The sequence below is a fragment of the Sceloporus occidentalis genome, unplaced genomic scaffold (genome assembly GCF_023333645.1).
Source record: "Sceloporus occidentalis isolate IW3139 unplaced genomic scaffold, rSceOcc1.0.p SCAF_1, whole genome shotgun sequence".
NCBI classification, from domain to species: domain Eukaryota; kingdom Metazoa; phylum Chordata; class Lepidosauria; order Squamata; family Phrynosomatidae; genus Sceloporus; species Sceloporus occidentalis.
This window is the reverse complement of record NW_028316981.1, coordinates 157143061-157156574: the sequence shown is the minus strand read 5'-3', so window position 1 is coordinate 157156574 and position 13514 is coordinate 157143061. Positions and strand designations below refer to the sequence as shown.

General features: G+C 39.7%; 1 protein-coding gene across 1 annotated transcript in view; it reads right to left on the bottom strand.

Moving 5' to 3' along the window:
* CA10 (carbonic anhydrase 10 (inactive)) overlaps positions 1 to 13514 on the bottom strand; it is a 442916-nt gene that overhangs the window by 346790 nt on the left and 82612 nt on the right. The window contains exon 2 of the mRNA XM_089478517.1: positions 4390 to 4464. Coding sequence (XP_089334643.1) covers positions 4390 to 4464 — 75 coding nt within the window. The remainder of the gene's footprint in view (positions 1 to 4389; positions 4465 to 13514) is intronic.

The following is a 13514-nucleotide window of genomic DNA, read 5'->3' as shown; positions in this document are numbered from 1 at the left end:
TGGATTTTGGATTTTGTTGTATTTTGTGGCATGACCAACACAGCTACTCTGCTGCTATGTGGACAAAATTGGGTACCACATAAACAGCCATGTATTCCTTCCTTGGGAGCAAAGATGGGACATGAAAATAAGAAAATCCAAATCTTTATAGATTATATTTCCCCATTAAAACAGTTGATGGACCTGATTGTGTGTTTAAAAGTGCTGGTTGGTCTAATTTATGATTTCCAAGGCATTTTTATGAGAGGATCACTTTCATGCTTGTTGCTCAAGACTAAGAAAATTGCTGCAGTTCACTCCACCACCTGGGCTCCCTTGTAAATAAAGAGAATTATTTCTTCCAAACACTCATGAGTGGTATTTACTTTTCAAAGGTATTTTGATACAGTTTACAAAAGCATTTTTCAGGTCAGCTACAAGCATTTCACAAAAAAAGAGGCCAGAAGGCCAGGCTTTGTGAGGTGATGACTTGAACAATCTCAAACCTGACTCATAGGCAATTTACAAACAATGGGGCTCATATGACTTCTTATGCCCTGGGGTTAAATATACAGAGCTTGAGCAACTTGTACATGTTTGCCAGAAGAAATGCACTACAGGAAAAGAGAACTATATCTATAAAAATGCAGTACCTTCCCCCAAACATAGAAAAAATAATGGTGCTGGATATGTCAATGCAAGTTACTTCAGAGAATATATGCAGAACTTCAAACAGTAACTTTTAAAAGCTCAGCATTATCACTAACTGTTCTAAAATAATTATCACTAAAATAGTGCATTACTCATTACAGCTGGCCATCCTTATCCATGGATTTTTTAATCCACGGATTCAAGCATCCATGGTTTGAAAATGTTAAAAAAAAGTATAAATTCCAAATATCAAACCTTGATTTTCCATTTTATACAAGGGACATCATTTTGCTATGCCATTATATTTAATGAGACTTGAGCATCCATGGGTTTTGTTATCCACGGGGGATCCTGGAACCAAACCCCAGCGATTAACAAGGGCCCATTGTGATAAAAAGTAATATGGTAGTAACATTTTTCAAAAGAAAAATGGGGGAAATGAATCTAAACTGAAATCCTCCTGCTGTCCCAGCCTAGGATCTCCACTGCCCCATCCCGGATTCGTCCCTTTTCACTTGCTGCCCCTCACTCCTGGATCCTTCTTCTCCCACGAACATGGGTCATCACTTCATTGACTAATTTTAAATCTGAGTTGAAGACCACCCTGTTCAGAGAAGCGTTCCCAAGCACTGTGTGAATATTTATCTGATATTTGATTAGATAGTGGATGTTGATGTTTTTATTGTTGCCTGTTTTTAACTAATTTATTTTATATTACTACCTACTGTTTATATGTATTTTGTAGATTGTATGCCATTGGCAGGTTTTATATTTTTATTGATTTGATTATGTGTATGTACAGCGATGTGTACATTTACAGCGCTATAGAAAATATAATAATAATAATAATAATAATAATAATAATAATAATAATAAATACTATAGAGACTTTTTAAAAAAAATTAGTGATTATTCTTTAATATTATTTTCTTCTCTATTCATTATTGCTTGGGTAAGATTCAGGGTTGTATACTCCCCTCTCCAATATGGCCAGGCAGAGGAGAGTGGAAGCACCCTCTTTCTTTTATAATCGCACATTGTTTTTTTATCTCAAATAAGACAGCCTACAATTTGCAAGCCAATTTGAAGCTGTGGATAATAATATTGGTGTGAAAAATATTATGACAAATAAAGCCAGCTGTGACTGACATTAATGTGCTGGCAAGAAAAAGCACTTCCATAATCAAAGGAGTTGCAAAGGGGTTGCAAATACCTGAGACATTAAACTATCAAATCTGCACATGACCAAAGATGGTCAGGCTACTCTCAGGTCAAAACACAGTCAGTGCACCAGACTTTCACAATATACGTAGATAGTCATATACCCTCACCAGAGATACCTGTGTTTCTCCATGTTTACATTGTATTTATCTTTATTTATCTCTTTACCCCAAAGTATATATTACAGTGCAACTCATAAGCATGGCAAAACAGAAATGGAAGCAACTGCAAAAGCAACAAAAGCACATATTCATATTAAGTAATAGTATAAGCTTTGTGTGTAACATGTAATTTGAAAGTTTTGGAGTTTTAAAGAATCAACTGCTAAATATAGTTAGCAGTTGATTAATTAATTATTAATAGAAATACGTTTCTCCATTAATGCAGTTTTCAATCTGTTCAGTGACAAGAACATGAGACTAGGAGAATGTCATTGGATGTATCCTTGCAAATCTATTAGATATTTTCATAGGTTTAAGGAAAAGGAAAAACAACAACAAAAACCCTCAAAGGCAGTCAGAGAAACATGGTTTGTCAGCGTCTGCAGCAATAACAAAAAAAGAAAGGAGCATATGGTTGCATTTTATGAAGTATTCACCAAAGACAAATCTCTGCAGGACCTGGAGCATGAATGTAGAAACACTTTAGCATGTTCTATTTTCTATTCTATTTATGCACCTAGACAGTCAGGAAACAGCTTTCAGCTTGCTGAGCATTCCAGGCTGAAGCCGATGAGACAGATTTGTGATTACTCTATACCCTTGGAAAACTGTTGTGAGAGTTTTCTTTTCTTTTTGTATTTTTGTTAAATTCAAGTGCTTTCCAATGTGCTCTCATAGGACCAATATTATTCACTGACATTTTAAAATTGTGGCTTTCAGGTCTACTGAGAAATGGATGGTTAATGCAGTGCACACATCCTGTGCAGTGAAAGGGGGGGGGCACTGCTCTATGGGAGAACACATTATTTCCTTATAGAAGGTCCCAGGTTCAATACCTGCCAGCTGCAAGCTCCCCCCCCCCGTCAAATAATGCATTAACAGAGAAAAAGAGATTTCCAGATGTTAAAACAAGTGAATACGTTAGTGAATATATAGGGCCATTTACAGATCATTTATTTTCTTAACTAAATGCACACCCCACTCTGCTGTCTTTTATCAAATTTTCAGTTGTAAGATGAGAAAACCTTTAAGCTTGCTAGCTGTGGGTCTTCTTGGAACTCTGTCTAATCTATATTTGATTCCAGCCCATGATCATTTAAACAAATTAGAGGTTTATGTGAATACTAGGGATGCTATTCCAGAATAAATAGGTAACAAGCTCTTTGTCAACATGATCAAAATGGAAAGAAATAACCATTTTCCATTTGGTGCAAGCAAACGTCCACATAAAAGTTATGTGCAACATAACAAATGTTCTAATCCGGGGCCAGCTCAAATGTATGTTGCAGGCATGCATTTCATATGTTATTGGATGTTGATTTTGCTGAAGACTATAAACCACGGAGACAGTACCTCCAAACAGTTGGGGAGCAATGATGGACATATGCATCTTTCTTTCCAGCTTTACAACATTCAGAACACTGCACATTTCCAAGGTTATCTCATTCCAGAGATCCCATTAGAAAAATTACCACTGTTTATGAATTACCAACTCCTCCTTGTTTATGAAAGCATAATCCACACTGAATACATATACCTTCCTAAGCTGAAGTAATAAACCATGCAACACTTTGACTTAGAATAATCAATGTAGTTTAGTGGAAGTAAAGTCAGAATTGATCTCTCCTCCACCTTTATTAAAAAGTGTCCTGTATTGTTCCTTTATTTGTAACCATTTCTTTCCACCCTTGCAGATGTGGAATGTTCTGAAAAGAACTGAAGGAAGAAACAATCTTTTGAAAGAAAGAATTACAGTGATTCCAGGATTGGTTGGATGCACATAAAGGTAATCCCTTGTCATGAATGTCTAGTTGTAACTGACTGTAGAGGGCAGTGCTCATCTCTATTACTACAATGGAGAGCCAGTTTTGTCTGAAGCGGTCATGTGGCTAGCACAACTGCACAAAATGTTGTTACCTTTCCACCAAAGTGGTACCTATTTATCTGCTTGAATTTGCATACTTTCAAACTGCTAGGTTGGCAGGAGCTGGGACTAGTGACAGGAGCTCACCTCATCATTCAGCACTTGGGCCTCAAATTGTCAACCTTCTGATCTTCTGATAACCAGTATTGATGTCTAAAACACTAAGCCACCACTTCCCACCATATGCACATAGCTACAGCTAAAGCCAGCAGCAGGTTTTCGTATCTCTCCCCTGACTTGATATGACAAAGGCTTAAAATATCTGGTTAGAAAAACCACGAGGCTTTCCAAATATAAGTTATCCAAATATGGTGCTGATCTGATTGTTGTGCACTGTATGTTATATCCACCACTCCTGGACTTAGGATGAACTGGTACATGCTTCCTATCATATACATAAAGAGAAAAGAAAAGCAATCCACAGGAATATTTGATTGGAAATATAATGCTTACCTGGAACAAAGCTTCCCTGGACCACCTCTTTATAAGCCCACCAGCCTTCATGGATTTTTGGTGAATTCTGTTGAGCTACAGGAAAGGGAAAATAAAAACAGGAATGAAAACAAGTTCATAGCAGCATTCTCTGTATTTCAGTAGTATTCCATATTGTGCTCACAACTTCCAGAACAGGCAAAAAAACCATCATCATAGTCTTACATAGAAGTCAGAAGAGTTAATACAAAAAGACAAAGCTCCTGTTCTCAAGGTGAACTGCAAACCTTGCTCATATTAATAAGATTGACACCAACACTGGCGGTTGCCCATTAGACCTGGAAGGGCAGGAGAAACAAAGCCCATAATAAGGAGAGTCAAGCCTGGGCTTGTTCCCTTCCTCCCACCTTGAAATGACACTGTAGCACAACTGCTTAATTTTGAGTAGTCAATAGAACTGAAGAATAATACCATATGTTGCTTTAGTAGGCTTTCACCCTTGATCCCCTGCATGAAGCTGGCAGGGAATCTTGCTGTGAACGTCCTTCTGAGCTGCCCCAAAATCCAATTAAGTCACCATTAATAGGGTGGAAAATAGCAGAGAGGCAAGGAGTAAAGTAGGAGTGATAGTGGTGGCTGCCATGTCAGTGGAATGATAAATCTACTCTGGGTTTTAGTCCAGATTTAAAAGGAGGTGTCCAACATGTTCTGCACTGTCTGCAAAATGCATCCAACATCTTTAAAGTTTGGCCTAAAACATTGAGCTGCCACTGAAGAGTGGGCAAGCTGGGAGCCAGTTGGGGTGTGTGTGTGAAGGGAAAGGGCAATCTCCATTTGAAAAGACCAGTTTCCACTGGTTTACATTCAAACAAAACCTTGGAGTTAGTTTCAAACAGGGTTGGGAATCCTGTAGCCCACCAAATGTTCTTTGGTCTGGAAATCCCAAGAGCTCTTTTGCCAGGATAACCAATGATAAACCATGTTGAAAGTCACAGTCTAGCATCATCTGGAAAGCTTCATAATTCCCACCCACCCTTGGTTTAAAATGGCCCCTTTGAAACTTATATTTAAAGATTTTAAAGAATACTTTGCAATTTTCTTACTGAAACACAACAAAACATGACGTCATGTGTCTAAACAAAATCAAACACTGAGTTCTTTGGCACAAAGTTTTTTTCAATGTATAAATATAAGGGGGGGAGGGGCAGGGAGAAGACTACTATGAATTGCCGCAATCAGCACAGGGTTCAAGAACCTGCAGCCCTCACATTATTTTGTGAATCAACTTTGCAAGGAAATCCAGCATTAAAGTTGAAGTAAAGTTCTTTTTTTAAAAAATGAACAGTGTCATTCCAAAGGTCAGCACACAAGACCTGATGAGAATGCATTAGTTTAACAACTTCTACAGCAGGAATGAGGAACCTGTGTCCCTGTTGACATTGTTGAGGGCATGGAGTTATAGCAGCTGGAATCTAAGAACACCTGGAGGCAAATTTCCCTGCCCTTTCTTCCATATCCCTCAAAATGTAAAGGTGACAGTCTGAAACAAAGACTCCCCACTTGGTTTGGAGCTCTAGAAAATCAGCTTTCAAAATGCATAGGGAGGTGATGGAAATAAAGATGGAAAAGGAGATAGTGGTCCTCTTGTGTAAACACACTTTAAATAATGCCAAAAGAGGGCTATTTTCAGGATGAAATCCTACTTTCAGCAGTATGATGCGTGTAGGATTATTGCCACAATAACATATAACCACTGCCACACAATCTCTCCTGAAAGCATTATGGAAATCGTTCAGCTGTCCACCAGTTATTTGCTGAAATATTTGTGGTCTGTAGTTGATTTGTACTGTGCCTGAATCCTTCTGACAGCTGACAGGCAGAGGAAAACACAAGAATAAAAAGAGCAAAACATTTGTACTTCCCGTTTTCATTTTTTGGAAACTGGATTTTTAAGAGATACTGCACCAAAATTTATAAGCAAGTTTCACCTTCAGATTTTTTCACTGGCTAATGCACAGGATAAGAAGTGAGAAACAGTCTATTTTTGTCTGCTTATGAGCTTTTCCACTGAACAGGAAAGCCAGATTATCGTGGTCTGTGCTAAGTAACTGGCTGACACAGTGCAACTGTACCAGAAAGGAGGCAATGACCTAGCAATGCTAGGGTACTCTATATTTATAAAATCCTTATCAGGTCAACAAGCATCAAGGTAAACATACTTAAAGGAAAACTCACAAGGAAAACACTAACAACCAAATCCTAAATTACACTACGCTGGCAACTATGAAGTTGAGGCGAATGCACCAACAACTGTGCTAACCGTCTGTTAAGACAGTAATGGAGCTAGCTAGATAGGTTAAAGCAAATATTCATGATTAGGGTTCCAGAGATCAGAAGGTCATTGAAAATAATGAAAGAAAGATAAATGTTCCATCATGCCCCATCCTAAAGTACAGAAGAAAAACAAAGGGACCATCTATGCTATCAAGCAAGGAAGTCACTTCCCTGTTGATGCAAACGCGAGTGCACAGAGTAAACTTGGAAGCCTTTTGTTGAAGATAAACAACTGTTAGCTGCTGGAGCATGCCAGGAAAACAACTGCTAGAAGAAAGGCAAACTGATGCTTGGCTTATCTCCATAAAGGCACTTTGTTTATTTGTTGCCAAAGACACATGCGAGAACAATCACCAACACCATCCACCAACTACAAACCCCAACAAAACTGTACAAACAGACATCTGAGCTTACATTTTCATACACTCTATACATTAACATTCCCAGGGACATATGTTTCTTCCAGTCTTGGCATCTCTACATTTGACACCTGGGAAAAACATTCCTGAGAAAATAGAGTATAAACTACATGTCTGACATGAATTTGCACTCCACCATGTGAGGAAGCAGAGTCTTATGCCATCAAGGAGAACTTGACATTCTCTGTGGAACAAAAGGAAATGTTTTATGGTCTTTCTCCCAAGTAAACAAAGAGGAGTTGGGGGCAAGCCTTGCAATACTGAGGGGTTCTCCCCCCTTTCTTTCCATTAGTTGGATGCAAAAAAATCTTATAAGACAAATGAGGAAGCTAGGTATTTGTTTTAAACCTTAAAGATCAGTCTCTCACTCAGATCCTCTAGTGGATGTTTATTCCAGTCATCCAGGGCTATCCTGGCAACTGTCAGCCAGAGGACTTTTTCTTCAGCTGCCCTTAGACTATGGAATGACTGGCTGGAAGAGACTCAGCAGCTGAATACACTGTCTGAATTTAAAACGCATTGAAGACCAGTCTCTTCTGGCAGGCTTATCTAGATGATTTTTAAATTGTGAATTTTAAATGATGGATTTTAAATGTGGATTGTTTTAACATGTTATCTTATTTGTCGGTGGGTAAGAAATAATAATTTGCTGCTGCTGCTGCTGCTGCTGCTGGATTTGTAGCAGCTGTCCCTAAAACACAGGGCTGTGAAATCAAAATGAGAAAGCAGAGAAATAGTCCTTGCTGAGCATCCTGCTTCCTGCATGCACAGCAGAGTGGGCCAATGCTATTTAATCTCATATCCATCTGATCAGATGGCAGGATGCCTGTCTGCTCCACCTAAAGCAGGGGTAGGCAACCTGCGGCCCACGGGCTGGATGCGGCCCGGCAAGGCCTTGGGACCGGCCCCAGCCCGGTCCTGCTGCCGATTGCCGCCGGGGCCTTTTGGGGACAATTGTCTATAGAAGCCTCAGAAACATGCATTTATATTAACATTTTTTTAAAAATCAGCAAATTTTTTCGCATGTCCTCCATTTTTTAAAAAAAGTGTCTTCCATTTGAAAATTTTGTCCTACATTTGTCCTGGTTTATTTATATATTTATTTTTTTTAAAAAAACTATTTAATTATTTATTTTTTGGCTTCGGCCCCCCCAGTTGTCTGAGGGACAGCAACCCGGCCCCCAGCTTAAAAAGGTTGCCTACCCCTGACCTAAAGCATATCTGATTTTACAACTGCACTGTGATATTGTCTCCTGAGAAGGGCTTTTTCAAAACAGACAGTTGAAAACACTGTCCATGCTTAATCCCTTTACATGCTTGTAGAAACCTGTAACTGCAATCATTTGGTAATGTATGGTAGCCACCTCAAGCAGCAGATTTTCTATGGTCACGAAAGGGATGAATTTTTAAAAGTTATTTAATTTATTGTTAATGCATTTGCACTGCCATGGAAAGGGAAAGGAACTTACAAGATTTCCTACCTCACCAGCCAAAATAACATGGGTAGCTTTGGGCACTCTGATTTAGAACAGTAGATATGCATGTGCTGCTCTGTTCAGGCAGTACAATATATTGGCGGGATACATACCGCCATATAGTACGTCTTCTATACGTACTAGGGTTAGGAAGGGGCGGTGCTTCCGCACCCCCCTAACCCTAGTACGTATAGAATACGTACAAGATGGCGGCGCCCCTTCCACATGGGCGCCGCCATCTTTACGTACTGGACGCACAGCGTCCAGACGTGTCGCGCCGCTTCTGACGTAGCGAGCGCGCCCCTGGCGCCTCGCTACGTCGCAAACGCGACCGTAAAAGAAGCTCCATTTTGGAGCTTCTTTTTTCGGTCCGCGCGGGAGTCGGGCCGTCTGAAGGCTCCGGCTCCCCCGCGGACCTATTGGTGGCGGCGGCAGACCGCCGCAAAGCGGCGGTCTGTACCCCGCCATTAAGTTGGTGCTGGCTGCAGCAGAGCTACAAAGGTATACAGAGCTACAAAGGTTGGACAGGCAGAGCAAATCTTTCCTGCTACACTATACAAACCACTGCAGAAACACATCAATCATCTGGGACTGTGACAAACAACTGAAAGTCTTTAATAATGGCAGGTAGATGAGTTATGTCCATTGAGGCTCTCAGCTAACTCATGGCTTTGCATGCAAGCCTTGCCTTGAATTGGGCTGTGGTGGCTCCTGCCAAAGCAATAGGATCAATTGTCATTGTCTGGCAACATCTGCAATCTGCTGCTTTGCTTTTGCAACACTATTTGAACTGGGACAGCCATGTGATTAATAGCATGGGAGTACTCCTAAAATTTCTCCCCTTCCTTTTAATTATGTTATATTGTTTTGAGGCCTATTCCAACATCTCTTGTCTCCATAAAGTCACATACTACATGTCCATGCCTTCAAAGTCCACACCACATGCTCTCTTTGCCTCTAGAGAGAACCTCAAAGATCTGTTCTCCTAGCCATTGTCCCTACAGACAAAGGAGGTACACACTTCAGCTTTCTGGTAATATATGTTTTTATATTGCTCTAGGTATTATTGAATGGGAAAGTGATTTACAGTGCTATGTTATCATCACTGGGAATATATTCTGGTGGGAATAAGCAGCATGCTACAAGCATTTGGAGATAAAAGGGAAGAGAAAAACTGGAAGTAGTGGTCAAGGAAATAATGGCACATTTGAACACTGCAAGCCATGACCTAGAAGAGAAAAAGTGGTAAGTAACACAGTGAAATGATAAAAGCAAGGGTGTTGAACAGAGACTGGGATATTCCAGGTTCACATCTTCAGTATCAACCAGAAAGGAGGTGACCCAGCACCAACCCAACTTTTCTCAGCTTCATCAGGCTCAGAAGCTGCTGTGAGAATAAAAGGCTCCCTTCTCTTAGACAAAGGTTCAGATAAAAATGTATACAGGTTTGAGTCTCCATTATCCAACATCCTTGGGACCAAATGTATTTTGGATTTCAGAGTTTCTTCAGATTTTGGAATATTGGCATATACATAATGAGATATTTTAGAGATGGGACCCAAGTCTAAACATGAAATTCATTTATGTTTTGTATACACCTTAAACACATAGCCTGAAGGTAATTTTATACACAATATTTTAATAATATTGTGCATGAAATGAAGTCTGTGTACATTGAGCCACCAGGAAAGCAAAGGTGTCACTATCTCAGCCATCCATGTGGTCAATTTTAGACTTTGGAATATTTCAGATGTTGGAATTCTGGATAAGAGAGACTCAACCTGTAGTGCACAAAAGCCAATTATATGAAGAATGGATAGCAGATTCTCTTATGAGTTGGCCTAAAATGGATACAGAGGAAGAGGGAGAAAGTACACTCATGGAACAGGCATCAAATATGTGCAAATGCTTCTCATTTCAAAAACTGAATCTTCCAAGATGATACAGCAAAAATCCATTTAAAACAAACTGATGTGAAATGAGGAAGCTAGGAATAGACAAACCTGCCAGTTTTGCTTTCTCTTCATTATGATTTTTAAATGTCAAGTTGTTTCTGTCAAAATTATGAACCTATTTATAAATTATGGTAAGCATTTATCAGAACTGAACGAACCAAAATTCTCAACCATCTGCACTGCCCATTCAGCATGTGCCCATCTCTTAGAATAGAGAGGAGCATGCTGCACTGGCCTGCCATACCATTGTAAAGACGGAAGAGGGGGAGGTCATAAATTAACTCAACTGCATGAACACGTGTAAACAAAGGTATCAAGCCAGATTTTGAAAGCCTAAGCATTCCAAATTCTCTGCCTAAACAGACAAATCTGTCACTTTTCCTTTCCTGAGTTTTTTTTTAAAAAATCTCATGCTGTTTCCATCAAATTTATAAAGACATTTATGAATTTAAAAATAAACCAAATGAAATGCCCACTTATTGCCATGAGCAATGTATTATTTTCTTTCAAAGATGAAAATACAGGACCATCCAGCCTACCAATATTTGAAAGGAACAGTCTGACAAAAAAAGGGCCCATTACAGACGGGCATAGTAGTTCAGACTCAGTCCGTACTAGGGTTAGAAAAGGGCATCACTTCCGGACGTCCCTAACTCTAGTACGGACCGAGTCCGTACAAAATGCCGGTGCCCGTTCCACACAGGGACTGCCATCTTTACGGAGCGGACGCGCTGCGTCCACACGTTGCACAGCTCATATGACGCCACGAGTGCGCCATTGGCGCTTCATGGCGTCATAGCCGCAACGCATAGAGAAGCGCCATTTTGGCACTTCTTTTTAGCTGCACCGGGAAGCCTCACGGTTTGTCCACTGGGGCTTCTCGGTGCAGCTAATGACTGCGCAGGCAGAGCGCCACTTTTCGGCGCTCTGTAACACACCAAGATGTTCTTCTTTTGCCTTCAGTAGGCTTTGCCTCAGTCTTAATTCCTGAAGTTCAGTAAAATAATTACTTTTTGTTTAAGAGTCTGCTCCAACTCTATAAAAATTTCTACAAGCACAAGGTTATTTATTTGCTATGTCAGGGTTTTCCTCTAGCCCACTGTGCTTTGGCTGTCAGTGGAAGACTGAGTATGTTATGGATCAGAGGCACCATCAGTCAAGCAGCTCCCCTTTATGCATGCAAAACAGCAAACAAAAGTGAAGTGGCTTTTCAGGGATGGATTTTGCAGTGTGACTCTATATTTATTAAAGTCAGTTCCTTTGTTCATTTCATTGTAGTCTCTGAGTGGCATCATCTTAGGAGAGCTGTAGGCCTGAGGCTTTACCTCCTTAGATAAGAAGTAATCTGCTCTAATTATGACACTTGATTATATCATCATGTTGCACACAGACCAATCCTGCTGATAGTTATAGAGCAGCCTCTTGGGTTTCAATGTGGCTTGGCTGCCAGTGCATATGAACAAGAGTTCAGACTAAGCAGTGGCCTTATCATCAATAGAATAGAACTGAATAAAAAATAGAAACAGGCCATTGGAAATACTGAGGGAAGTCAGTGAAATAGCATGTGGAAAGTTACAGGCCATAGTCAAGGCATGTAGATTCTTTCTCTATAATAATGCTAAAATCCAACTGTTTCTTTTGGCCTCCACTTCCAAGATTCTGGTCCATGCCCTAGTGGTCTCATGAATGGATTTTTGTAACCTTCTGGAGGGGCTTCCTCTTTCTCACCTCCGTCCTTTAATTTCTGTTCAGCATTCAGCTGCACACATTATCATGTCTACTCACCACTTTGATCACATCTCTCATTTATTGTCATCCCTCCATTGACTCCCCCTCCCTTTTCGTATTTGTTACAAACTTCTGTTGTTGGCTTTTAAAGCCCTGCATTGGCTGGTCCCTCCTTATTTATCTGAGCTTCTTTCTCCTTACCTTCCCACTTGTGCCCTCCATTCTGGTAGTCAAGGTCTGCTGTCCCAGCCTAGGATTTCACTGACCCATCCCAGATCCGTCCCTTTTGCTGGATTATATCATCATGTTGCTCCTTCTCCCACAAGCATTGGTCATCACCTCTTTAACCAGCTTCAAAACTGAGTTGAAGACTATACAGTTTAGGGAAGTGTTCCCAGGCATTGCATGATTGTTATCTGATGTTATTTTAAATTGCTGCTGCCCTATTTTACTGAATGTTAACATGAATTAATATGTGTTATTCAATTATTTGTGTAGAATGTATACCATAGGCAGATTTATTTTATCTATTTTAATTGTATGTATAGCACTGTGTAAATTTACAGCGCTATATAAATAAAGCTTAATAATAATAATAATAATAATAATAATAATAATAATAATAACTTTATTCATTATTCTGATCATGTAAAAGGACTACTAATTATTGTAATTGTGACCCAGAAAGGCACCTGGTGAAGTTACTCATTACTAACAAGTTACTGTAACTTTACTATTGCATCAATGAAAAATCAAGCATATACAGAAAAATGCTCTTTAGTTCACCTACACAGCCAATTCTGATATTGCATTTTGGAATTCTGAGAAAAATCCCCCCAAATGTCCTATCCAGCTATCTTGGACTATAACCTCATCACACAATCCAGCTGAAGAAGAGATTTTCATATTTCTAAAATACGCAATTTCAGTTGCATTTTCGGAATCCCTATGATTTTGCTCATCCTACTGCCTTTTCGGCTCTCTGCCCCACCCCCACCAAGCACACACACTGACTCTTTCTCTATTCCTTCCACCAATTTTCACACCTCCTTCTTCTGAGTCTCATCCTACTTTATATATGATGTTTTCAATATATAAGATAAACAGGCAGGGTGATAAAATGCGGGCTTGCACAATCCCCTTGTCAATTGGAAACCATTCTGTTTCTCCATATTCTGACATGATGATAGCCTCTTGTCCTGAGTACAGATTATGCATCAGGACAATTATATGTT